Genomic DNA, 27,987 nt, shown 5'->3' with positions numbered 1-27,987 from the left:
TCATCAGTGTGCGGGGACATGTGGAGGTGTCAATCTCTGCCTCCACAGGCAACAAGGGAGATGCAAAGCTGAAGGGGGCTCTATCTAGAGTTGTTAGGGAGAGTGGTCAGTTTTGATTTAGAGGTGAATGATGTTTCTCATTGGAGACCTTTGTGCAGCAGACAGTGGGAGGAAAACCTGCAGATTTATCTATGGCAGAACCTGCCTAGTTTGCAGCCAACAGCTGTGTTTGCTGATGGGGAAGAGAATACATCTTCATGGATCAAATGCGCAAGGGCTTGTCAAAATTTCAAGCATTACATAAACACCCAATAGGAAGACAGAGAGCAAACTTTGGGAATGAAAGGGAAAATCAGTGAAATTGTAAAATTATGTTAAGAATCAGAATCCCACATTACATTAAATATACACTCTCCTGGTGGCATCAGTCACAAAAAGATTTAACAATAATCTTGTGATTTAAATACAACCTAATATGATCAAATACCTCCCCTTATTGTTTGAGCCAGAAAAGAAGGCTAAACATAGAATCATAGAATAGTTAGGGTTGGAAAGGACCTTATGATACAGGTTTCTATAACATTTCTCTGGCCTTTTGCTGCTTCTCCTCCCTGGTTCCTCTTCAAATGACTTAAAATGTCCCCCTATAAAGCTATAAGGTGTGAAATGCTCTCTGCTTCCTTGATCATCTGGGCTCTGGCTGCTCCTTCTCCAGCCCAGGAGAGCAGTCACAGTGGTGGCCATCAGGAATCTGCTTGAGAAAACTGCAGCTGGGTGGCAGGCTGGGGTGGTTAAGCAGAGGAGGAAAGACTAATCACAGCTTGTGAAGAAGTACTTCATCACCTTGACTTTACAGGTAAGCAATCTCCCCAGGTGAAGCAGTATGGGCAGGGACATACTCTCTGGTAGAAGAGAATAAACTGCTGGGAAAATTCAGGAAGAAACAACTTTTTGGTCCACTGGCAGACGTTGTGTAGATGATGGAAAACCCAGCTACAGAGACTGGGAGGAGAGAAAGAACATACCTTTTGCATCCAAAGGGACCTATAGTTTTGTAGGTGAAGAACTGAAGTCTGCACTCATTAGAGCTTTCTTACTCAAAGCAAAATGTGTGTTGTGGAGAGCTCAGTGCAAAGCCACCATTAGACTCTGAGCAAAGAAAACTGGAATCCGAACAAGCACTGATGCCTAGGTCCAACCAATTTCTAAATCCCTGTTACTCTCCTAATTTCCAGTTCTTTCTTTATTTTTTATTTATTTTTTATTTGCTTTCTGCCATCAGAATAAGGCCTGGTACACAAAGGTAGATGTCAAGCAAACATTCAGTTCGGTTTAATATGATAAAGTGTAAATAACACAGACTCTACATTTGCTGCTCACTAAATAAGACTGCATTATTTCTGTCTCTTGTGGCTTTTCTCATTGTTTCTGGCAGGAAAACATAGAAAGGCAGGAAATGGCTTACTATGAGGTAGAGGCTTTGCTTCTGTAATAACTCACTAAAGGCCTAATCCTGTTGGGTTTGAAAAACTTTGGTGGGACAAAGGATGTGTAATTTAATCAAGTATTAAGGCCATGTGCAAGACAAGCAATAAGGAAAATAAAGACAAAATAAAATGGAACCCTTCTACTAAGAGGCTGAAGGAAAGAAAAAGAAGTAATAGAGCAACTGATGGCTTTCTGGATGAATGGGTAGAAATATTTGCAATGCCCAGGAAATAACTGAAACTTCTGAAATCACCCTTTAAAACAGAAAACAGCTCCTGTTGCTGAAAATGAACCAGCCCATAAAATGCTTCTCTGTGCAACAGCAGCACTGAGCAGAGCAATGGTGCAACTGTGAAGACAAGGCTCCACACACTGATTTACGGGAAACAAGGGAGGTGAGGAGCGACCCAGGCTCAGCTCCCCGCTCCTCCACTTGGGGAAGGATGGTGGCTGGCTGCAGCCCAGAGAGCAGGGCTGGAGGGAGACAAGGCCAGGGCACTGTGGGGATGTGCTGAATGAGGCAGAATAAATCCCTGCTCAGATGAAGCTGACCTGGTGAGCACAGGGAAGTGTAAGTGTGCGCAATGGGGTGAAACATTTCTGCATTCAGGCAGCTACTTGTGCATCAATCATCCGGCACCGGGGCAAGGAAAGCGACCTCATTTCCCTTGCTCAGTCATCTTAACAGCAACAACAACAGAAGTCACCACCTTGAAAACTTGGCTTAGCTAATATATGCAGCCTCAGGTTCCCATCAGTGTCACTCCTGACTGCTGCTTTCTTCCGCACTGCCACATGCCAAACCCACTTGTCTCGCCCTGCTGTTACCTGGATGCTAGGCATGCAGGTTAGCTGCTTCAGCTGAAGACTCGAGCATCATCTGCTGAGGGTCTTCAAAATATCACTTTTTACTCTTTTACATTTTTTTGCTTTTTTTTTTTTTTTTTTTTTGCTCTGGTCTTGCAAGTTCCTTGTTGTTAAAGGTCCAGAAATTAAACTGGTCTCTGGCACTGTCTTTGGAGGAATTGATGGAAGGGAAATGTATCACAACTAAATTTCTCATTTGAAGCTATATATTAGTTCCAATCAAGCCATCACTTGTCAAAAATCAAGAGAAGGCCATCATTAGGTCTCATTTCAGTTGGTTTGAAATCAGTAATTAACTTCTCAGAGAAAACGGATATTTTGCAGAAAATCAGAGATAATGTTTTTTATGTGTGATGTACTTTTTGAGCCAAAGGAGGCTGCACATTGACAGTAAACATACCAACAAATCTCAGTAGGTTGGAAAAATCTTCCTCTGCCCTAATTGGGGATGATTTTCAACAGTGGGGAGATTAGAGCTGAAGTAAGGCAGCACATTTAAACTGCAGTAAACAGGGCATTAGCAATGTGAGATGTTCTTATTAACCACTAGCAGAAAAGACAGAGGAATAAACACAACAGCCATCAGCTCTGTCCCACATTGCTGTTGGCTGTGAAGCCTCAATCCAGGAAGAAGAGGGATGCAAAGTGACATCAGCTCATCACAAACCCTAAATTATGGATCTTTCAGGGTAGGAATGCTCTGGCTCATGGGTGCTTTGCTTTTTCTGGGATCTTACACAGACCAGACCAAGAAGCAGGGGACAAAATTGCTGTTAGATGTTGGTGGGCAAGTTGCATCAGTCACAGGGAAATGAACTGAGTGACCTAACAAGCTTTTTCCATCTCCAGCTCCTGTTCCTGTGCTGAGGCAGGGTCTTCTTCAATTTGCAGAACTGCCTCTGCCCCAGTCAGAGAAAGCATGCAAGGGGAAATTTCCTGACTTCTTTCTTGCAGGGATAAAGCACGCAAACCTGTGAACCTGCACCCTTCATCTCCAAGGGTCTCAGCTGCCACAGCTCTAACCAAGTACTGGTGCAGCCTTTGCCACTCCAGCTAAGAATCAAACTGGTAAATCAAATTTATTTTATCTTGTAAAATAAATTTAATACAACAGGGAAAATCAATTTTACTTTGTTTTGTTCTAAACTGGGATCTACTTGCTTACATGGGTCATTAAGCAAAGTAGAACGAAAGGGACTGGGAATGAATGAAAACCTATTTAACAACACAGCAGCACTACCTGTAAGGAATAACAACAAAAAGGAAACATGGAGTATTCAGGGTGGTGGGTGATATTTCACATTCATCTCATCATGCCAGAGTAGTCCAGCTACTGTGAAATTTGTTTATGTAAATCAAAAAGACAGACACAACATACTGCAGCAATATGCAATTTGATGAGGGAAAATTAAATTCTGTACAATAGCAACACCCAGCACTGTTACAGATGTAGACCCTTGGAACATTTTTTATCATAATCTCTGTTATACAAGGCTTTGAAATGTGGCCATAAAAAAACTGCTCCATAATAAGACTTGGCACAAGCCCAAGAAGATCTTAGCCCAGAACAGAGTTGTTGATTCCCTTTCTTCTCCCTGCACAGACCAAATCCTAAATTCACTTACAAAATGAAAACATGTAAATATAATTCTATTAAAGATGAATTATGCGTGACAGTTTGGCCTGTCTTACAGATAAAAAAGAGAAAGGAAGGTTGTTCCTCATTTAGAAATATTCTGCCTTCATGAGCCATAATGATGGCTGGGACCTAAGCAGTGAAATCTGGCTACTCTGCATAATTATTTAAATACTTAGGGTATTTTAAAAAATTCTATAGTTTATAGGACAGCTATCATTACAAACAGAACTTCCTTTCTCCCTGTTATGCTTCATATAAACGTGTAATCACAACTGGCCTAAGGCTGTTGAAGCCTGTAAAGATATGAGTTTTGTGTTTCCACTGGATCAGATGGGTAATTCAGCCCAATTAGACCTTGAAAAACTGAGGCAAGGGAAGAAATATGTGAGGTGTTGCTGAGACAGAAGAGAAACTTCAGAGATCCCTCATGGCAGTACAGCCTTTATTTGGTCTACTTTCCAATAGGGACTTTTTACAGAATCTGCCTCCTTTTTTTCCCCACAGAAAGGATGCTCAGACTGCTGGACCAGTTCTGTGCCGAACGGCAAGAAATCTTGAAGGAATAAAGAAACAAGGGAACAATGTTTTTTACAAACATCCTCTGTGCAGGCTGACATACAAAAGTTTTAATTATAAGACGACCAGAGCCTGCAGACCACTAACTAAAAGTGAAATTTGAGCATATTTATAGTGAATAAAGAAGTGGCTGTCAAAGGCAAATATCAACTTCAGCAAATACTTAGTTGCTTCAGTACCAAATTGCACAAACAAAAATACTCCAAAGTTTGCTGCAATGAGCCGATCCTCAGGGATCCAGTCAATGACTGAAAATAGGTGTGAAAAGACTTGCAAAATCCCTTACTATCCCTGCCTGTTATCGTCAATATGGAAGGTGATGCACTAATGCACTCTTTAAAAAGGGATAGAAATTAAAGCTGATTTTGCAGGACATATAGAAAAATGTGAATTCTGAAAAACTAAAATATGTCTCCTTTTTACAGATGTGACAGTGCACAAATTTAAATGCTTTCCATAGTTACTCATGCACAATTATGAAAGATTTAAATAGCAGCTTTATGAGTTTTAATGAAGGTAGGAGGCATCCAACCTAAGTGACTGCCATGTTAACAATACTGGCAAGGGCAGTACAAAAGCATGTGTTTTCTGGTAGGGCTGGGATGCTCAGTATATGTAGCTCAGACTTTTGAGAAACAAAAGAAGAAAACCTCTCCATTCAGTGACTTTGGATCCTGGCTATTGAATCTCAACCTTGCCAGTGGCTATTATATACAGGTGTCCTTTATGTAATAGATCCCTCTATTGCATTTTATTTTCTTGGCTCCCACCAACAGTTTCTAGAAAGCATGTGCTGTTATTCACTTAAATTGGACAATTCAACAATAGTGGAGGGAATAATAGAGAGGAACCACAATCCCTCAAAGTGATAATAACCTGCAGAGATATTTCACTGCTCATTTTTTAACCAAAACCTGACATTTCTCATTATTTCACAGTGCAGACTGCCTAATCCAGAAGTATATCTATCACAAGTAATTCAGGTACAGAACTGACATTGCAATTATTTTTACTAGTACTAGCCAAAAATGAACTATTTCTCAGTGACCACAGATCAAATTTCTCCTACACTTATAGCAGTATACCTGCATTGAAAACTTCCCATTATTGGAATGAAAACATGCAGTTGTCGTTCCAAAGAAAGTGGTTAAGGAAGAAAGTGTCTCTTTTTTGATTGCATTTATTACTTTCCAATAGCCTGTGCCTGTCAAATAACAACAGTATTTTATATGTTATTTAACATGTAAAAATCCATCAGAAAACATAATGAATTTATCTATCAAGCAGAGATAACTGTAGCAGTAGTCCAAAATGCTCACAATAAATTTCAGTCAATGGGAAACGCACTGGAGCCTGGCTTTTGCTGGAGACTCAAAAGCAAACCCAGTTTTGCTACGAGGTAAAGGACCCAGGTGAAGAACACTAAAGCAATTTATTTTTCTCGTCTCACAGTTCTTATATGAAACCAGGCTCCTCACAATCACAAATGCCACCTCTGACTATATGAAAAAGAGAAAAATAAACTCTGTCCTACACTTTCCTTTTTGCAACAAAATGTAGTAAATCTCAGTGGCACAATAGAAAAAATCAAGATCTTTTTAATTGTTCTACTACAATGAATAATCAGAGACCAAACATTGTGCTATTATAATCAGCTACATCTCTGATGCAATCTGCATTTATTATTCTCTAAGTTTGCAAAGAACAGAGGCTTGCTTGGAAGAACTCTGAGCTTTAGTTTACAATAGCATTTTCTCCTGTGCTACCATTCACTTCGTGCTGAAGGAGTGTAGGTGTGGGAAAAGTGAACAAAACTAGGCTCTCTCCTAAAAAAAAGAGAACAACTAAATGACATGTCTTTTTTTTTCCCTGAACTACAGTAATACATTTGCCTATTCCTATATGAATGAGCAAACTGGTATTACTACACTGCTACTTACCTACGTGATTGGTATTTTCCTACCAGAGGACATCTTCAGGTCAAGAACAACAACAAAAAAAAAATCACCACCCCCAAATCTATGCCTCCTGAATTTAACAGTTTTTACTGAGGTTTCAGTAAAAGTTATTTACTGTGCTGAAGGTTGAAGGGCACAGCTGATGAGGAATGCTAGCACCATACCAGCTAGTAATTCATCGCTTGGATGTGAATGAGGACAACAAAGGTTGGGGTGTAACAGTGACTAGTGACCTCCAGCACCGTGAAGTTGCACAATGGACAAATACTTTGCTAGAATACACTAATAAAGGTATTTCTGATATAAACGGTGGAAGGTACAGGTGCAATCTTGTCTGACACACTCTGCACAGCTGCCCTTACCCACCTTCAAGCAACCAGAACCAGTGCAGAAAAAGATACAGGGATGAACAGGAGAACAGATACTTTATCTCAAGAGAATAAAAGCCTCTTTGACATGCATGAAAAATAGGAGAACTGAGAATGAATGAAGGCAGAAACAGTGACAGAGAAAAGCAATGTGAGGGAAAAGACAATGTTAACAAAAGCAAACAGTTGCACACTGGCTATGAAGAAATCTGAACTGTAAAGAATGCACACAAAGGAGGAAAAGCTTCCCACCAGGAAGAGCACCATAAAAACAACAGATCTTCCAGGAGAAAACACTAGCGTGAACAGAAATCCCCAGAACTGATATTGAGATGGCACTTGATGAAGTTACGAAAGGACCCATATGGTATGCTTGCCTATGAATAGCAGGATAATGGATTTAGTGACCCAGCAGATCCCTTTGATTCTTATGGTCATATAAAAGCAATACAAGCAAATTGCCTGTAGCTTTGTCATTTGGGTGTTCTATCACACAAATGAAGACCTTGGACTGTGGATCTAAAAGAAGCACCCCAGTGCAAAAGCAGTGGGTTTTGGCATTTCCTGTTGGCATTCCCCCAGTGATAAAGAAGACACATGGTAGATGAAAGACATCAGACTTTCCATCTCACCACTCATCCCCTTCTCTGCTCTGCCTTCCTCCTTGCCAGCCCCTCTTGGTGATCCACCTCTGTGGACCTTCCAGTGAAACCTGGCGTGGGGCACCCGGTTTGTTCAGCTGTAAGTCCCAAACCTAGTTCATTCTATAGCCAAAATGTGAGAGAGATCTCTACCCAAAGATGACATCAAAGGCACTTCAGAACACCTAAGGTAAAGAAACCCCAGGAGACCCTTGTGCAGTGCAAGCTGCTAACAGCCAGCTTTTGAAGCAGTTTAGCTTTCAATGGCCTACAGTAAGTGGACCTTCTAAATGAAAATGTCTATATAATAGTAATGAACCATTAACTTTATCAATACCAACCAAGCTTACTTACAATATTATTGTACGGGAGCATATAAATAGTTAAGTAAATGCAAAGTTATTTCAGAATTCCACATGGGTATTAATAATGGTATCTTCACTCTGGTGAGAGCCTGAAGACTACTCAAAAGTTATGGTTTTCCTATTAAAAATATGCTTAAGGATTCCTGGTGCAGCAGAGATTTATTTACAGCAACCAACTTTTAGTACTGAGGGCTTACAACTCTATTACTCCTGTTTTATTATTAGTGGGTAAAATATATATACCAGTGAGCTGAAGGTTAAATCCAAGGGTTGGATGGATGGATGGTTCAAGGACCACTCATCCTTTCTGTGAGGATTTTGCACTCTTTACTCTGTGCTAACATGTGATACTGGGAAACAGTTTCTTTTCTCTTACTCATTACGTGTCCACAAAGAAATAGAAGATTAACTCTCACTTCACCAGCTCTCTAAATATCTGTAATCTCAAACCACTATCTTTAGTGCCTTATCCTGATGATAATTCTCGATATAAAACTTTGATATTAAAGCATGTTAGGGCAAAATGCCTTCCAACACTGTTAAGAGTCTTGGCCTTCCATACAAAATGTGCCATTACAGCATTAAGTTTCCTTTTGGTTTTGCTGTCAAGTTTTATAACGGCTTCTGTCAGCTTGTGTCCAACCGCCTCAGAAGCATGTGCAGCTGACTTCAGCCATCATTTTATCTATAATTTCATCTCAAAAAACCCCAAGCCCAAAAAAAACACAGAAGAAAAATCCCCACTTTATTATCATATCAAACATGTCATGTTCTTGAAATAAACCAGCATCATGAAGCTTTAATCCTATTTCAACTCCTCCTAAATGCCATCAATCAGAAAACTGCCAAGTGTGACAAGAAACCTGCTTCCATTCCCCTGAAACCCTGGTGGAATGAGTATTATTATCCCATTTTTTCCTTTAGAGGTGTTCATTACAAAAGAGTGAAGCATCAAGAAATGCAGTCTCCAGCACAAGATCAATATTGACACATCCCCTGTTGAGATGTTTTTAAATGCTACCCAACATGTGGCAAAAGCCCTCGCTGTTTTCCAAAACTTGTGGTTAAGAAAGTCACTGGAAGAGTGGCTGTGTGACTTCAGCAAGCATGGGACAGAGCCTCCCTGCAGCAAAGCTGAAACATATGTGACAACTTGTGTGCAAAGACTCTCATTTCCCTCCATTATGAAAGCCAGACTCAACAGAGAAGTAGATGATGCTTGCTTGGACTTCTCCAGTCAATAAGGTAAAAATCCTTCTCCTCTTTTTCTAAACATAAACCAACCATTAAGCAGCCTGGGATATTTCAAAACACCTCTGTTTGTGTTAGGTTGCTCAGCAAAACAATAAATTCATACCAAGATATTCCAGAGGCATAATTTTGTCCTATTAGGTGTATTTGACTTGAAAAGGCTGTGAAGCATTTTCTCCAAATTTTGACAGAAATTAATTTGATCCTATCTCTAGAGCTATGAGCTGAGCAAATTTAATACACACTTCTCTCCCCCTTGCCAGACTTGTTTTACATGGAAGGGGATGCTTTATTTTAAGAAAAGAAGGTCTCAGGAGAGCATATTTGTATAGGTATATATTGTAATACTGCTTCAAGGCTCCACTCTATTAATTTTATCTGTCATTTTTTTTACAGAAAGAGCATTGATATGTTATTCTTATGAGCACCTAGCGTGTTTATATCATTTTCTTTATCTTGCATTTCTTCTATCAATTTATGTCTATTTACAAGGATTTTGACTTCTTTAGTCATTACAGTCAAAACTTTAGTGGGTAGACAGGTTTAGTCATTGAGGGTATGAAGCCTTCTATTTTGTGTTTATTATCTGGTAAAAATAAGCCATCACTGAGTTAGTGGCAATAGCATGCTGTTATCATGTGTGGATATTCTTCAATGCTATGCAAAGAAGTTTTCAGACTTAGTTCTTCATTAGCTTCATAAAAAACTATAAACAAACCAATTCACCCATGTTAGAAGTGTCAATAGGCAGGCCTGATGTTCAAAAGCACTGAGATGGCAATAATAACCTATGGGCCCTATCCACAATGTAACATGGTCAGATGTCAGGAGATGTGTGGTTAGCTTCTACTTCTGCAATCTTTCTTCCCTAGAGCATCAGGGGAGCTGGGGTTAAGCATTGTGGAGAGTCTAAAGGATATTAAAGATAGTCCAAGCTTTTTCAAACATGGGGAGCTCCTTTGTAAACTATTTCTTAGTATAAAATGGCCAAATCACATGTAGGATGGGCAGACATATGACTACTATAACTATTTGAAGAATGACTTTATAGAGAATGACCTATTTCTTTCATTAGTTGTTTCAAATGTCATCATTATTAAAAACCAAACCAATGATATTCTCGTAGGAGTTAATATGAAAGACACACAGGATACTGACTGAAGTCAAACTAACACGCATTACAGCCCCAAACATTTTGGTCACCAAGCAGTATTAATAACTGGTATTTTATGCTTTTCTGAACTGCTACTTGTTTTGGTCATCAGATTTCCTACCCTCTTCCTTTAAGCATACAAGTTGCAACCGTCTGACAGTAATTGCCATGACAACTGATGCTGGTCCCAAGAGTATGAAAGACAACACTGCCAGCAAAATTCAATAAGCAGTGTAATGAAGTAGAATAGATCAGGGGAAGTTAATTGTGGGCTCATGATATGGAGAAGCGAGCTACACAGAGGGTCCCCCATATGTCCTGGAGCTATCCATGTCCCAGGCTGAAGCATTCACATATTCTGCTGAGGGTGACCTAAGTGCCTTGAACATGAAGGAGAGATGCTGCAAAGTAGCAAACTGTAAGCTTGGAGGAGAAAGCCAGTAGGCTGATGGCAGGGGAAGGGGGGTTTACAATGAAGTGAACAGATTTGCAGACAATAGGGATGGAAAGGCCATTACAATACCTAGTCCAGCATCCTGGTCCACAGAGGATCCCACACTGATGTAGGAAAAGACAGAGGAAGATTTACAGAGCATGAATCAGGATTAGGCACCCTCCTTCCATGCATTTTCAATGTCCTAAGCTTTCAGCTTATTGCCCTTCACAAACCTGCCAAAAAGTAATCATCTGAAGACAAAAATCTAACACGTTCTTACAAAACCGAAAACAAAAGAAACAAAATGAAAAAAAAACCAAGAAGAAAAAAACAAAAGCACACTTGATTTTGTTTTTATCTATTAAGGTTGTAATAATTAAGAAAATGCCTTAATTATAAGCATAGGTTAACTACATGGCATCATTACGGGCTGATATGGAGTTGGCTGTCTGAATTAATTGTATCCTTTGCCTTCAGGTTTCTTTGATGTGAAACCTTAATCCAGGCTTTCCTCATTTTATGATGACTGATTCTGGAGTTATAATAAGCAATTTTTTCTATTTCCTTCTATCAAATAATGAGTTTCTTTCAACTTTAACAAAGATTTCGGTTTAAGAATGTCTAATGACATCTGAGCAGCTAATAGTTAGCTAATTTAGCTAAGTATAGTGTTATTGTAGAGCAGACAGTGTAACACAGGAGAAATGGTGTGCTAAAAATGGCAGTTCTGATTGACAAGGCCTTGAGAAAATGCCTCATGATTTCATAATTTGTTCCCTGTTTCGAGTTAAAAAATAATCCTTTAATATTTTCTCATTCAACCACAAATTCATTCAACTCAGTTTCATTCAAACCAAGCCCAAAAACTTAGCTGAAATTTCTCTGAAAGAAAGCCCAGGTTCAGCGGGGGTAATAAGCCTCCAGCCAGGAAACAATTCTCTAGGAAAGCAAATGTTGCCAAGAAAGCTTCCTGCAACCCTGCTGTCAAAGCACTATGACTCAAGGCAAGCATTACTAACACCCCAAATGAAAGCAAAGTAGACTGCCGGAAAGAACAGCAAACAGAAATGAGGAACTTTCTTGCCCAGATGCAATGTTGACAATGGTATTTGCAGTACAGCAGGAGGCTCATGAAGTCCAGCATCAGGCCTACAGAGAAAAAGACTTTGGTTTGTAGGCAGCACATTATACATGTTGCCATATCCACGAACAGTAAATCATCAGTTTTACCTGCAAGGATCACAGACTGAACCTTGAGAAGGTGCCTCCAGTTAGGAATAAACTATCCTCTTTATCCAGATCAATATATCAGTGCAGACCGGCAGCATTTCTCCTGCTGAATAAAGATACTGTGCTATTTACACAGAGATAACCTACACCTTTACTATTAAGATTAATCCCTGCTATTCCAGTTGTAAAGGATCAGTTGGATGTATATTAGTGTTCTAAAGGGCTGAAACATTTAAACATTTTAGCTTATCATTGCCTAGACAAGATGAAGGGCTGGCAGCTCTACTTTTTCCTTCATTTTGGAAAAAGACGCAAGTGTGTATGCAAGTGTCTGTGGGGGATGAGAAAGCTTCTCTGGGAGCAAGCAGATCTTCAGAATTGAAACTGAAATACAGCACTGTGAGAATCATCTTGAATTGCAACAGGCTGAAAGGAGCACAGCATGGTCTGCTCCCAGTCCTGCCAGCCTGGGACAGAAGTCTCCTGGTGACAGTTGCTTACCCAGGCTTTATTTGAAACACAAGCAAAAAGACTACAGTATCAGTCAGTGAACAAACAAACCGCTCACACTTCCTGAAAACTGGAGAAAAAAGGAAATACAAATGAAAAAAAACCGAACAACAGTTCTGATCCCAGACAATAGTTGTGTTATTGAGGTGGTTTTGAGACCACCACCCCAAAGGGGCAGCCCCCTCTACGCCACCTCAACCCTGACTTTGCCCAGCCACAATGGGAAATGCTCCCCTGCACCCCATGGGGCCCTGCTGCAGACCACTTTCCCTGTCTGGCAGTGCAAGGGACAACAGGTTTCTATACAACACTGGAGCAGCTAAAAGGGTCGGTGTTAACTGAAGCAGCAGTAGGAAAGCGCTTTGGGCAGAAAAATGGACACAGCTGGTGGTGCCAAGGCATCAGGTAATTTGAAATAAAGCTGGCAGGAGGCAGAGGAAGGATGCTGTGCCTGTGGCTCTGCTGGCTCCGCAGCCTGCAGTTTCCCTTAATCTCAGCTATTGCTGCTCTCGGTGGAAGCAGTGAGGCTGTTTCTCCTAACCTCAGGCCTTAACCCGCCCCACCCCCTAAACCACACTGGATTTCTTCTACAATAAAGGCCCCAGAGCAAGTAAGCATTTTATCTGTGTGGCCTGTACTAGGAATAAAGAAGGAAAAGCTGAGAAATGGGGAGAAAAGGTGTGGTGGGAGAAGTGACGGCTTTGCTAGCTGGCCAAGTGATTTGTGGAGTTACCTTAGATGTATTACTTACCTCTCCAAGCTTAGTTTCCCACTGCAAGTTGGAGCGACAGGCCCTTCACTTGTAAAGCAGGAGGAGAGGGTATTGCTATGCACTATTCGTCTGCTCTCTGCTACTGGCCCAGCCACACACACACACGTTTCATTTTAGGGGTGATAATAAAATATAAATGCTGTTACTTATATATAACCATGGGTGTATTTGCTCTTGTTTTAAAAACATGTCAGAGATTCTTTCTAAGACCCGTTATTTTCAAGAGGCCTTATATATTTAACTTGGAGCAAGACTGCTACTCAAGAACTGTAGAATCATAGAATAGTTTGGGTTTGGGTTGAAAAGGACCTTAAGATCATCTAGTTCCAGCACCTCTGCCATGGGCAGGGACATCTCAACTAGACCATGTCGCCTAAGAAAAATGAGCATTTTAGGTGCTTCTAATTTAGGAAGGGTATAAAGATGCCCAACAAACCTTCACTTCCTCTGGGTATTAACCATGCTTCATTTTCAGTTGCATTTTTTTATGGAATTTACACTTTTCTCCAGATTTATATAAAATGGTGGAAGAATGCAGGTGAATTTGATGCTGCAGGTGAACCCTGATGGCTTTTTGAAAGCTCTGACTGATGCACAAGTGTGACTGTCAGAGTTGACACATTTCTGTAGCTTTGCATAGTACTTCACAGGCAGAAAAAGAAATTAACATCCCCATGAAACAGGGAATTTATGTTAATCTTGAGTCTTACATCTAAATTATACCAAAGACATATTTATAGGATTAAATTCTCCCATCAGCTAAACCAGCACAAATCTGGCGTAATTCCATGATCTGAAGATCCGCTACTAATTAATTAAAGTCCCTCCAAACCCAAGGAAATTAATACAACAAGACAACATTAAAAATAGAGTGCATACTTTTCAATTAACTCAAGGCTCAGTTCTTGCACACATCCTCTAGCATGTTGCTCTAGGAATACTCTAACCAAAGCCAAAAAAGTCAATCCTGGGATAGGTACTTCTAGTCCCTTCTCTCAAAGCTGCAAATCTATGCTTACTACTCTGCTACTTTTCTCTCCAAATATTGCTGTTATAGAAATTGTTTTTTAAATTTAAAAAATTCAAATTTTTAATTAAAAAAGCTAAACAAACCTAAACCAACAACTTATCTGTCATATGGGCTTTCTATAGGAATTGATGTCTTCGGAGTTATTGATGGTCTCTTTGGTCATGTTTAGGCATCACACTTGTGAAACTGCAGCCAGTGCAGTTATTTTGCCTTTTCATGCTTCTTACTAGTTGAAACCTTTCTGCACTGGTGGGATCAGCTGTAGTATGTAGTTATCTACAAAGCCAGGTAGTTATAGCGGCAGATTTTGTTCAGTGCATTGGAAATTTGCCTATTGTTATACTCTATCTCAGCTGAAGACAACAGTAGCAAATATAAGTAAAAGGATTTTTAAGTTAAAGTAAGCATAAAAGGACCATTATATTTCCAAACAAGTGCGTTCCCCCGGGTTCAGTCCTAAACTGTAAGGGCTTTTAGAGTGAACTAGCAAAGTCCCTGCATGCTATTAAGCACATGCGAGAGAGAGATGTGCTCATGTGCCATGACAAATTACTACCACCAGGACTTAATCAGGAGTGTAAGCACCCTCTCGAGCTGGGCCAAAGCCCCTCGTTATATTGTGCTGTGACTATAATGGACTGATTATTAAAATCTTTCTATTCAGAGGGATCATTAGAGGAATATGATAAAGTATTTGATTAACAGAAGTCCAAGTATGACATACTTTACTGACTAACTACTGGCAGCAGAAAAGAGCCATTTTTAACACTTTGCACACGAATTAGATTTTTCCTGATTAATTCTGTTGTATAGGATTATAAATCCAGCCTTCCCTCTTTTTTTTTTTTTATTTACTTGGCTGGTCATTTAAAGCATCTATTTCTGTTCATCTGGTCTAATTTTATTCTGTATTATCTATTGTTTTATTGAGCAGTTTAAATATTCTGGTTCTATATAAGACTTTTCCCTTAGTCAGGAACTGCCGTCCACAATAATAGCAATCAAGGCAGTTCATTCTGACAAATCTATGTCAGAAAAAAACTGCTGTGACTTTGAAATATTGAAAGTGACTGATAACATAATGTGTGAAGCAGAATAAATGCATACAAATGGAAGTTTTAGCTGAGCAGTCAAAGTATGAACTAAATACAGTGTCAGAGCTGTGCACTGAAAGCTCTATGTGCAGGTGGTTACAATGGCAAATTACCAAATGCACTCTGCAAAAGTGTGTTATGATTAAAGTGGCAAGCAGCTTTTCCTTGGCCATATCCTTTCTGTTTGCCTGCACTTAGTTGTAAAGCAGAATGAAGTCATGTTTAAGTACAAACCTTGGGTCTGGAAAGACACTTGGTGTTTAGAAAAGCCATTGAAGCTATGATGGCTGGGATCAGCGCCCTGCTTTATTTTGGGCTAACCTAACCTGACTGACACTAAACCACATTGTGCAAACAGAAGCCCCCCATAGCCAGCTGGTTCATGTTAGCAACTGTTTCTACCTGGTTTGACCCTGCAAAAATAGAGAGCCAAGCTGTGCTTGCCTGGGAGCCTTTTCTGAACCAGGACAAGGCTAAAGGCTAAGTCTGTGAGCTATTTCTCTGCCTGCATTGGGCAGAGGCTCTGTAATGCCTGCAGCAGCTGACATCTGGATGTGCTCTCCAGGAGCCTACATGCCCGCTTTGCACCACTCAGACCTTGGAGGGCTCTGATGGAGCCCACTCAGGCCTCATGGTAACTGAAGCACATAGCACAGATGTTTTCCAAAGCCACTTACTGTTTATACCATGCCAGATAAAAATCTTGAGCCTCTCTGCAGTTTACTGCCTTGTTTGCCTTGTCACCACCAAGTCTTCTTGGGGATTTGTGCAGAGCTCCTTAAGACCTTGTGATATCTCATCTCCAGAGTATTTTTATCTCAAGGATATTGAGGTCCCATACATCAGAGAGTAAAGGCTTCCCCGCACCATCTTCACCTTCCATCTTCACTAACCCAGTCTGTGTTTAGACATACTGGTGATCCTGCTGCGGACACTGTCTGACTTCTCCCGATCTCTACCTGGTTGCTCTAGGATGCAGCCTACCCCAAGGGTTTGCTCTGAGACACCGCAGAGAGCTTCTCTGGGTAGTTTCCTTAGACTTCTCACTTTGCTAATCTCCTCCCTGCATGGAGCTGAGCAATAAGGAAGGCTCCACTTATTCACCCCCCCATAATCATTCCCAAGCACCCAGCTCCTCCCTGTCCTCGGTGCCTCTCATCTCATTCCCTCTGTCCATGCAAACAGCTTTTCCTCTTGCTTGCACCCACTTTCAGCAGGACACCTCTGCTACAAACCCTGCTACCACTCTTTCTCGGCTGTATGTCCTAGGGGCTTTCCATACACTCCTTTTTCCCCCTTGCCTATCTCTGAACTTTACTGAAGTCATAAAATAAAGGCTAGCACCTTTCTTCACCTACTGATGATTCAAGGATGAGTGACAAATAACAGACAGGTGTTTTATGGCAGGCTGAGGTAACCACTGTTGCACAGTTCCATGGATGGAAGCAAAATTCGCAGCTCAGGAATGGATAAATCCCTCCAGCTGTCACATCACCAAGTTCACTATTCAACAGAGCATATTTCAACTTTGAAAACAAACTTTATTTTTAGACAAAAGCCTTTCATTTTTATCTGGAAAACAGGACCAGCTGAAGCTGATCTTTATGGTCCAGCTAAAGGTTAATTACCTCTTAAACCAACAAAATGTGTTAGAAAAGATCTATTACTCTCCCCTGTTTTGCTGCTCTTGCTCATTTTAACTGAAATAGGTTGATCAGTGTTTTGAGCAACTTAGGTCAAGAGTCGGGAATCTCTGGCAGGTAGTGCTGGTATGGGGTAGGCAAGCTTAACCTTTATTCGTGGCTATAAAGTTCAGTCGTCAAGACAGTTGCATGCCCAGCTCTTTCCTATGTCCAGGGAAAGCTTTGCACTCATTTTCCACCCCACTTAAAAGGCAATGCTACTGCCCAACTGAGTCAGAGTGAGAAGTTAAACCTGTTTCTCTCAAGACTGATGCACACAAATGTAAGAGAAGGTAGCCAGAAAGCAAAGAATGTACTACGAGAACATATGCACCAACTGTAAACCTAATCTCTTATTTAGGAATTCATAAAAAGGCAAGTGCTTGGAGGGAAGCCACTCACTGAGACTTCCAGCTTTACTGTCACTAGATTTATAACCAAGCAGTTTTAAATTCTGCAGCCATGCACTTACTCACTCTATAAAACTTTAAAACAGATGAACAACTCAGCTCAAAATAAATGCTGCTTCCATAAAGTTGGATGAGCAACACTGCTTCCAATAGCTGTACTGCACACATGTTATGGTATAATATGGTCATTTTACATACCAAGTCTGAGGTGCCTAAAGCTGTAAAGTGGATAGAAAGTAGTAAGAAATAGCTTTCACAGTGATATCAACTGGCAATTTAACACATTACAGTTACTTAGACTGCTTTCATTGGGGTGGTTCATGGGCAATGATGGGTAATTAATGTGCATAAACAGCTCACCCAGCTTGCCTTTCTGAAACATTGAATGAAGTGCCCTTTCTGAAAGTGTTTTTATTCCTAAACATTCTATTGTTTAGGAAAGAGAAGACATGAAGCTGTCTTTTTCATGGCACCTCTTTTCCATTGTTCAACAACTCCATCACCACAGTGTCATTTGGACGCAGAGATGTTGTCCGATCATGAAGCCAGCAGGCAGCCCTCTGATTCTCACAGCTCGATGCTATATAAACGCAAAAAGATCAAATGCCTTTCCCTTATGATTTTCTTTCTCATGCTTCATCCCAGTGTTGCTACTTCAGGATCATTCAACTTACCTCATCAAGTAATATATTACGGTATATTTAAAAAGCCCGCTCATCTGCCTGCTGCCTTTATGTTTTATTAATTAATTCTCCATTATGTGCACGTTATGAACTTCAGACCTGCTGTGGAAACTTTTAACCCACCTTATCGGTTAATATTACAGAAGATTAAAAAGTTGCTAAAGTCTGTGTTTCTGTAGCATCTCCATCTCTCTCAGCTTCTAACCATGAATTTACTGTGAGACCTGCAAGCACCAGATGCACACTGCTGGCAGTCAATAAACCCATTTTTCCTGCCCTTGTAACACAATGTGTGGAAGCCACAGCTTCTCTGTGATCCTACAGCCAGTGGCACCTGCTAGCAAATGAGATGTGAATGGATAGTAAAGCGAGAAGCAATTCTGATGTCAGTGCAGGAATCTTCAAAACTTCCAGCTCTGCATTAGGCCATTAATGGAAGCTGGATGCAAAAGGATGTCCTTAGGGAAAGCTATTAGCAATGTGCTCATGCAGGATTACAGAACACTGTAAGCTTGGATCAGACAGTTGTGGGCTTAGTAGAAAGAAGAGAGAATAGTGGTGGGACAAAAGCTCTCTGCTAGGGGTTTATGTGAAGTAATAGATATCACTTTTAAAAATCCCAGTGAAGCTATGTGTTTTCTTATAATCCATTGGAGGTTACAGGACTTCAGCCTGGATTTAGTGGCTTGGGAATGAACTCTGCAGAATGCAGAAGCAGGCAGCTGTCTGTCTGAGAAGCACTTCCACAAGGTGACTTTTCTGGCATGAAGGCCAATTATAGTTCATATTTGAGGTCTTCAGTCAGGAAAAGGGAAGGTGGATGTGCTTTGAGGCCTATGGCCTGTGCAATTCCCAGTTGTACCCCTTTGAGTGTAATGTAGACAGAAAAAAAAAAGGATAAACTGTGTTATTTTAGATAGCTAAGAAATATTACATGATGTGTTACTACAGGGTATTTATTTAGGATCCTGGTTATCTAAGAAACTGTCCTTTTATTATGTGCTACTCTGAAGTTAAGGCTTTTATTAACAGTGCCTATATTTGAATCAGGACTGGATACTCATGACAGATTTCTCAGAAATCTGGAACTAATTTTGATTTTCCTTTTCCTCTCACTAATGTAATTTGAGTTATATGAACTCGTGATGTGATCTAAAGGCAGCTTCTAAGAACTAAAGTTTTTTTTTTTTGCTTAAATTCAGGAGTTTGCTTCAAGTTCAATAATTCTCTCAACCTTCAGGTTTATTATTTTCTGGAATAATAAGATAAAGGTTCATTGGGTGGGGATTTTACTAGCTTCTCTCCTGTGTTTTTCAGAATGTTATATATACAGCTCAGAACAGCATTTAAATTCTAAGCAAATAACCAAAGCAAAGTGAAGTTGAGCTCTTAATAATGCATCCACCATTCTGCAGATGATCACTGTATTTAGGAATGAAAAATCCAACTAGACCATTATTGTTAGTCTTCTGCAGGGTTAGGATGTTACCCAAAACACTGATTTTCCCCATAGCTGGTGAAAGATAAATCAGCGAGTAAGCAACACTCCCTCTTGGGTTTTCATTGGGGGGAAAAAAAAAAAGAAACAAAAAACTCCTAAAACCGAGGCTGGGGGAGGATCCCCTCAAAGAAAGGGGTACACAGTCTCAAGGACTCAGAAAAAGAAATCAAAGTAGTCAGGAAGGAAGTAATTTTCTTTGCACTGGAGTCTTTGGATGTCATTGACCTCCAAGACACTGAAAAAAATCTCAGGAGAGAGAATTAATAGCAAGGAGACAGGAAGAACATATATTTATGACTCAGGGCAGGAACTTTCTAAAACTCAGGGTTTTGCTGATGAGATAAAAAAAGGACAAGAGAAAATCCATACCATTTATTTAAAGCATATAGCTTCTGATTCGCTAAGGGAAAGTCTGAAATGCTACACGATGGCTCTCTTCTTTGCCTCAAAAGCTTTGGACATCTGAAAGGGCAACACTTGATGCTAGTGAGGTGTCTTTGGGGTTGCCATGAGGAAATCACTGTAAGTATCTATTTCTTCCTTCCAGTCTCCAGGACAGAAAGTTGTGTCTGGCTTCTCTAGCAGTAACACAAATTCTTTGCTACTTTTTGTGATTTATGCCAAATTCAATAGCTTCTGCAGAAGCCGTATGGTAGTTGTACCTTCCATACATTATTCCATCACATGCCCCACCTCTCACAGATGACCACTAGGAGGTATGCAACTGCTGCTGCTTCTTTTGGCACACAGACAACTTTGTTTGTAAGCTCATGCTCCTGCAGGTGAATGCCAATTGGGGCAACTCAGCTGATGGACAGCAAGCAGGAGTCCCACTCTATGGACTCTGAAGGCTCTCTTGCCCTTTTTAAATATCGTCACTGTTTCCTTTTATTTCCAAGTGAAGTCTTACGGGCAGAATGCACATGAACACTCTTGGGAGATGACGAAAGCAAAAAAAATACAGCTTGCTTTTTCAGTAGTGCTGGGTGTTGACAGCTTCTAGTTGCTTAACTGAAGAGCTGGCTGCTGGCCTCTGATAAGTGTGAACTTACTGTTTCCTCTCCCTCTGCCTCTAATGCACTGTGTGGCCAGGACTGTAGTGCAGAAGAAGAGAGAACCAGCAGAAGCAGTAGGGATGTGAGCAGGATCCAAACATTTTGCTGCTGCCCCCTCCTTGACCCTCACCAAAGCCAGCCATCAGTGCAGTGCCCAAGCCATTGCTCCTGCACTGTAGGAAGCACAGACATCCTGTGAAACACTCTGAAAGGAGGTTGCAATTATATTTATACCTCCCAGGGGTGCAATGGAAGTTTCAGAGTTTAGGGCTGAAAAGACTTCCTAACAGGTGTCAAATTTAGTGTCAGCAAGCAGTTCCTCATGAACTAAATGACACATCCTCTTCTAACTCTCCTCGTAAATTTGGCAGTTCCTATTATTACAGGCCCTGTCATTACCTGGAAAGAAAAATACATACTGAGAGAAAACTGACACTCTGCCTGGATGCTGCTGGTGCTCAGAAGGTTAAGTCTTAGTGGCAAAGAAAAGGGGACAGCAATCTACCTGGGCATATCAGCCGGCTGCGTAATGGCATAGCCAGACATGTTTCTAAGATCTGTAACATGTGAATAAAGTCATCAAGATGTTATGACAGGTCCATCATTCAGATGTTACCCACATTATTTCCTATATTGCTATGCTACAGTCACACATCTATTTTCAGGATGGACTTGAATCATCTATTTTCAGAGAGAGTGGTCACAGTGTCAGTGGTCACAGGCTGGACAGTGGGATCCCAGCTGGCCACTTTGCCATGCCAATACAGCAAGAAGCCAATCTTGTTCTGTATTCAGACCACTCACTGCTGCTTACGTCTTTGTTGTGGCCTAGAGGAGATTTTCTGCATGTGAAGAAGAAATGGCACAAAGACTGGATTCTTTACAGTGCTTTCAGTTTGTTACCCTTCTTCACTAAACTGTACCTGCACAAAATGCTTTTCTGAAGGCATGCTGATATTGCAGTTTAAAAGGTATAACTTTTCTCATCAAAACCATCTTGTTCATCCCCAAAATGATAGATTTGCTTGAGTCTAATTTCCTTCATTTTCCTTGGGAAGAATAATCATGAACAGGTTATCACATCTTCTGTGATATGGGTAGAATTAATTTTTTTAAAGCCCAGCAAATGTATGTGAAGTTTCTAAGTGATGTGCATTTTGCTACATACTTCATTAATATTTCACTATACCCAAACTTGTAAGAACAATTCTGATTTTAAATTTAAACACTTCAAATATGTGGGAGCACTCACTCTTCTCTCTAAAGGGTATAGACATCACCTTACACTTGTAAAATTATAAGCACAATATGAACCAATACAAGCAAATGTACCTCAATGGCAGTACATTCTTTTACCATACTTGCTTAATTGTATCAATTTAAAATCACGTATATATTGAACCTTTGGTGTTAATTTAGCTGTAGCCTAATATAAGCATTTTCACTTTCTGGTTCCTTGGTAACTGGAGGCTTATTCCATATTGGTAGGACACGCAAATACATAGGGGCTAGCTGGCAGCAACACTTTGAGGCTGAGAGCAGGGTGGCTGTCAGCACCAGCTCCACAGCATGCTCAGGGTACTGCATCTTGTGTGCTTCTTCAGTGTGGTGGGTACTAGACAACCAAGAGGTCATAAGCTGCCACCCACATCCCTACACAAGTACATGGCCACTAGAATCATCACCACAGCTTTGGTTCTCATCACGTTCTCAGTTGTTTCAGGCTTGTTTTTAGCACCACTTAAACTGCCTGTGGTATAAAGGGGCACACTATCAGCATGAGTTATGGGAGGAAGTATCATCAGGGAACTTAATTTTTGCAAGGCCATGGAAGTGTTTTGATGGCACCCCAACATTTCAAACTGATTGTAGGCTTAATACCTTTCTTAAGTAGCCTAACTGATGGGTAAACTCCCATAGAGACTTGAAAACAGAAGTGAATACTAACTATTGCAGTTCCCAAAGGCAACAGCATTTTGCAAGTGTTAATCCCCTGGGGAACAACATAGCAGACAACCCAAACATAAAAGTGTTTTTGGAAATCCTAAATGCTTAAGCAACTTCACTACAGTGTTATCCTGACTACAGCTCACACCCCATAGCACTGGAGATACACAGTGGGTGTTTATATCTCTCTATTGCTTTTCCTGCTTCTCTGGGAATTGCTTGAATGTTTGGAAAAGGTAATGAAAAGCCTTAAGCTCATGCCCATGCTTCCTGCACTGAGACCGAAATCTCCAGTAAGCTTGCCAGACCTTTTACAGCGGCACCCTAGGGATTTAATACTGTACAGCTTATGGGTTTATACGAAATTTCATAAAAGAGAAGCCCTGTATTTTCACATAAATATATTTATTTTGGGAAAGATCAAGAAATTCCAATATATTTCAAACCAGTTCCCTACCGCATTAAGGAATGTGAAATATTCATATGAACATTTGTGAGTCCTATATAATGAAATCTATTTCCCTCTCTATTTAGCATGCAGGCTGCAGCAGCTGAAGATTGTTCATATTTTTCATTAGGAAGAAAAGTAAGGATGATTTGTGAAAACCACATGGAAGTAATCATAGGGAACAGTACTGAAGGGTTTTTAGAACAAAACCTTGTAAGCTATCTTGTAAGCATGCTCTTTCATGTGTTTCTTATATGGTGTTTCACAGCTTCAGACTGTAAATCTCTATGGACATAATTAGAAGTGCAATATAATATGCTTTTAGAATATGGAAATAAAGATTTAAATGGCAGCACACACATTTTCAGAATATATATCTTGGGCTTTCTAAATTCTCTTGTAAGCAGCAAATTCCAGTTTCTCTGTTCAACCATTACTCTTGATAATGTTATGAGTTACTTTCTCATCAGTGCTAAGTTTTGTGTTTCCATCCAGACCCTGCTGTGGCCCAATATCTCACAAATAATCTCTTTCTTTATCCACCTGAATTCTGATAACTATAACAGGAAATGGAAAATGAGGAACCCTAAATGCCTATGATCCCCAATTCCACCAAGGAAAGCATCTGGCTTTGGGAATTCATTTAAGTCTCCTTACGCTATGGCCTCCCTAAGCGTTAAATGGAAATGACATTTACTTTGCACTGAGAGATGCTAATGTTTAAATATTCCTTGAAGATCCTCAGATAAAGGGAGCTATATATGTGGAAATTTTTATGCTTATTTCTGCTTTCCTACAGCTTCAAGATATAATAATGCACTGACATGCTGAAATTTTGTTACAAACCAAAACTATACTTGGAAATGTCCAATGATCCAGAAGTTGCTAAAAACAGTGCATCAGAAGATGTAACATCAGAAGATGTACCCAGTAATCCAGGTACTGAATTCTGTGACAAAGAAGATAACTTCTTACCAGAACCAGCCATAACCATTTCCCCCATGTAATGAGAACATTAACAAGTATATAAATGATGCCAGAAGCAGTCCCTACGGGGTGGTTTGAATGCATCCACCTTCACTTGGAGAGCAGTGGTGGCAGGGATGAAGAATGCTTATCTGCATAGACATGAGCCATGCTCTGCCACTTGGCAGGCTTGCTGTATTTAGTGATAAAGTCACAGCCTATGAAACTCCCCTATGTGTTCAGATTTTTGTACTCAAGCTTACAGGGGTCATGCTCTGAAGGGTCAGACTTAACACCTTCACCAGCACCAGAGATCTCTGGAAGCACTTTTTAGAATGATTACGGGAAGAAATTTTATTCCTTTGTTTTGCATGGAGACCCTGAACATTAGAGACAGAGATTTTTAGCAGAGCCAGCCTGATCATAACTGGCATATAAAAGTATTAAAGTATTCAGTAAATAATTGCCTATAAAGCTAATTGTAATATATACATTATATATAAGTTTCATCAAAATTAATTTTTCATCGATCCCGTGAGAGTTTGTACTATGTTACTGCTGTGTCAGCACAAAATTCAACCAAACCACTCCCAATGCAGAACAGATTCAAAGAATTTGAGCTTTCTCTCTTCATGCAGCATGTGTGAGGAGACAGTGACTCCTTTGAGTCTGCATACTGTTACTTATTGACAGCTTTCCCTCTACCTTATCCTACGTACTGAAGGCAAATGCAATAGCCTAAATGAAGCATTATCTTAAGATGGTTCATGTTCATTATAGCAACCACACAAAAAAAGAAATTCCATCACAGCAACTGTCAAACTTGTTACATGCCTCTAACACAAACCATTAGAAACCGGGTTGACAGAATAGGTGCAGAATGGAAAACGATCACGAGATTAGCCCACATTTTCTAAAAAACAGAGTGGAGATATGACACTTTTTAAATGTTTGTTTTTCACATTTCACACACATCCTGATTTAAGAATCAATACCGGAGTGAAACACAAATACTGCAAAGGCACAATATATAACCTTGTAGAAACACAGTACAACAAACATCTCAAGATCTCACTGTGGTAGCCCAAGAGACAGATTAGTAGTGGGATAAGCATCTAAGCTTTTGGGTACTAGTAGGGGTCTTTTCACTGAAACATCAGATTTTCTTGTACATCCCTTTCAGGTTTCCTATCAGTGTCCCAATTTACTTTTTTCTTTAAGAAACAGCTTCTGTTGAATTATGTTGTCCCTCTATAACAAATGATCCAACTCTTTCCTTATTTTCCTGCTAATGAAGTTTAGCCTATCTCATTAGTGTTTTACAAATGAAACAAGAACAATTCAAATTAGAGCAGTACAAAGTATTTTAATGCAGTTTCTAGAAAAGTGAATAATCCTGTGTCTCTGAGGAAATGAATGCCTATGTAAGAAATGAACTGGTTTGCAAGCACAAGATGTTTCCCTTGGAAAATTAAATTAAAAGAAGCTTCCAGAGCTAAGAAAGACCATCCCTTAGTACCTGCTCCTCCTTCTCCAAACCCTTACCTTTGTGAGAAGACATCTCGGTAGGGGCTGCCATGCTGCAGTGCAATCCCATATCCTCTGTCTGCCACAGTGTTCCCAACCGTGTAAAAAGAGCAGTCTGCGTCATTGATGGCCACATACTCCAGTACCGCTGCGTCCCATACAAAGGCATAGTTCCCATGTTTCACCTGTGATAAACAGAAGAAGAGCTCAGACTATGGACTGTCCAGTCTAAAAGGAGGGTGATGTACCTAAAAATGTGGCAGTTTCTTCACAGTCTCTTCTTTAAAAGAAGTGAAGTTCGGGTGCCCAACAGCTGTCAGCACAAAAAGTGCAGCAGAGCTGCTCTGGCCAAACACCTGCAGAATGTGATCTGAAAACAACATGGCATCAGTGAAACAGCGCCATGCAGATCTGTGCTGTCATTCTTCAAGAAACAAAGGAAACATCAGGCTCCTTCCATCAATGCTAAATTCCACCCCAAATCTCCCTTAAAGCTTTTTTCTTTCAGCTGTAAACTCAATCATATAGAGGAAGGTAGATATTCACATTGGGAGAATAGCGGGACAGTAGGCATGGCTATCCAGATGGAAGACCACTGTTCAAGATCCTCCACATTTCAGTTATGCTTCAGTTTGCCAGAGGTGTCATGAATTTCTCTCTTGGGCTCTATGAATGATTGTGGGCAAGATCATGATAACTAGATTTTTTGGAACTGTTTTTCTCAACATGAAGGGTTTTCACATGTCTTCAAAGACTTTTTGCACAGCAAGTTTATGCAAGCCATTTTAACTGTTTTACTGAGATATATACACAGAATAACTTATTATATTGAAAAGCTTTTAAAGTAACATTTTTCTACCTGTTCACATTTGAAACAAATCCAGATTTTTCTTTCCATTTAAATAGGACACATTTCAGCATAGTGTAATTTCAACATTTATTCAGAAGCAAGGTTTTAAAAACAGAAATTGAGTCTAAACAAATCCTTTCCTATTTCAGTGGATTTCTACTTTCCAGTCAAATCATGCTTTTTCTGAAGGAAACAGTAAACTCTAGCTGCTCTACCAGACCTTTTAGAATTTTCTGTTCTGTTGGTCTCTATGTCAGACCTGCAGAACCACATTGTTTCTTTCTTGACCCTCTGCTTGGCTTCACTCAGTGCTTTCCTGATGCCGTATTAGCCAGCTAAGCTGTAAAACTAGACTGAACCCATTGACTTTGCACATCTAAAGGGAATAAATAGGTGACAGCTAAGTGAAAAGTAAACAAAATGCAAAAAGGCCATCTGGGGCCAGGCAATCCAGAGAGAATTCAAAACCAACTCAGCATATCAAAATAAGCCATGTCAGTACATCATTTAGATTAGTCTTTGACAATGTAGATTATGTTTTTAAAGACTGTTTACATATAAAAGTTACTGAAGCAAGGCACACCGGCTGCTTGCTCACAAGATGTAGCGCACAAGGAACAAATTGCATTTAGGACACATTCCACACTGCAGGCCTGGGAAAGGAGTATTTTCGTTTTCCGTTCATAGGCATGATACAGGGAGGATTTGTGGAGATTTTGGAGCCAAAAGGGAGCAATATTATCTGTGGACTTCACAGCAATGGCAAGATAAAGAAAATTCTTTTCAAAATACACACACACACCAATGCAGGATTGGGTCAATTTAATCTTCTGGGTCTGAAAGCGGTCAATAGCTGGGATTTTTTTTTTTGGCCTCTCAGAGGAGGTTTAGGTCTATTTAAAAGGCCAGGGAATAAGGGATAGAAGCGAACTCGCTGTTAACAAACAATACAACTTGTATTCTTGTCTAACAGGCACTGCAACTCACAGAGCTCTCCCTAGCTTAGGTTGTTCTGATCTTCTTACAGGCACCACTTGGCTAAGAAATAGATAACAACTAAGAAAAAAAGCCCTTCCTAGGAGCATTGAAAAGGACAGTGACTCAGCCTGACAAAGAATCATGATGTGCAGACAGCAAGGGAGGGAAACAGGAAACAAAAACTCAGAAAAAGATCAGAAGAGTGGAAATGAATCCTGAGGAGGATCAGATGGACCTTTCAAACACAGGCATTAAGGAAAATTGGGGTTCAAAAAGACAAGTAATTTTACATGCAGGTAGATAACCTTTGAGGTGATAGCAAGAGCGGAGGGTTATGTTTTGACACCTGCTTTTGTAGTAACCCACCCTTTTAGCATCCTACAGCACTGAATTCACCTAAGTGCAAGTAAAGAGACTTATCAGCTGCTCAGCTGGTCAGGAAAAATTCTCTTGATTTGGCTGCTTGGCTGTAAAACAACTCACAGTGAGAATATATAAAAGTGGTAAAAGCATCAACTGACAATAATATCTGTGATGAAGTGGTGTATAAAAGATCCTTAGA

The 27,987-nt window shown here is 40.2% G+C and overlaps 1 protein-coding gene across 2 annotated transcripts in view; it reads right to left on the bottom strand.

Moving 5' to 3' along the window:
- GRID2 (glutamate ionotropic receptor delta type subunit 2) overlaps window positions 1-27,987 on the bottom strand; it is a 726,277-nt gene that overhangs the window by 43,994 nt on the left and 654,296 nt on the right. For both annotated transcript variants that reach the window (XM_005148665.3, XM_013128934.3), the window contains one exon: window positions 25,616-25,782. In XM_005148665.3, coding sequence (XP_005148722.1) covers window positions 25,616-25,782 — 167 coding nt within the window. The remainder of the gene's footprint in view (window positions 1-25,615; window positions 25,783-27,987) is intronic.

Source organism: Melopsittacus undulatus, chromosome 7 (genome assembly GCF_012275295.1).
Source record: "Melopsittacus undulatus isolate bMelUnd1 chromosome 7, bMelUnd1.mat.Z, whole genome shotgun sequence".
In the NCBI taxonomy this organism is placed as follows: Eukaryota; Metazoa; Chordata; class Aves; order Psittaciformes; family Psittaculidae; genus Melopsittacus; species Melopsittacus undulatus.
Note: the sequence above shows the minus strand (reverse complement) of the source record. Positions and strands in the feature narration are given on the sequence as shown.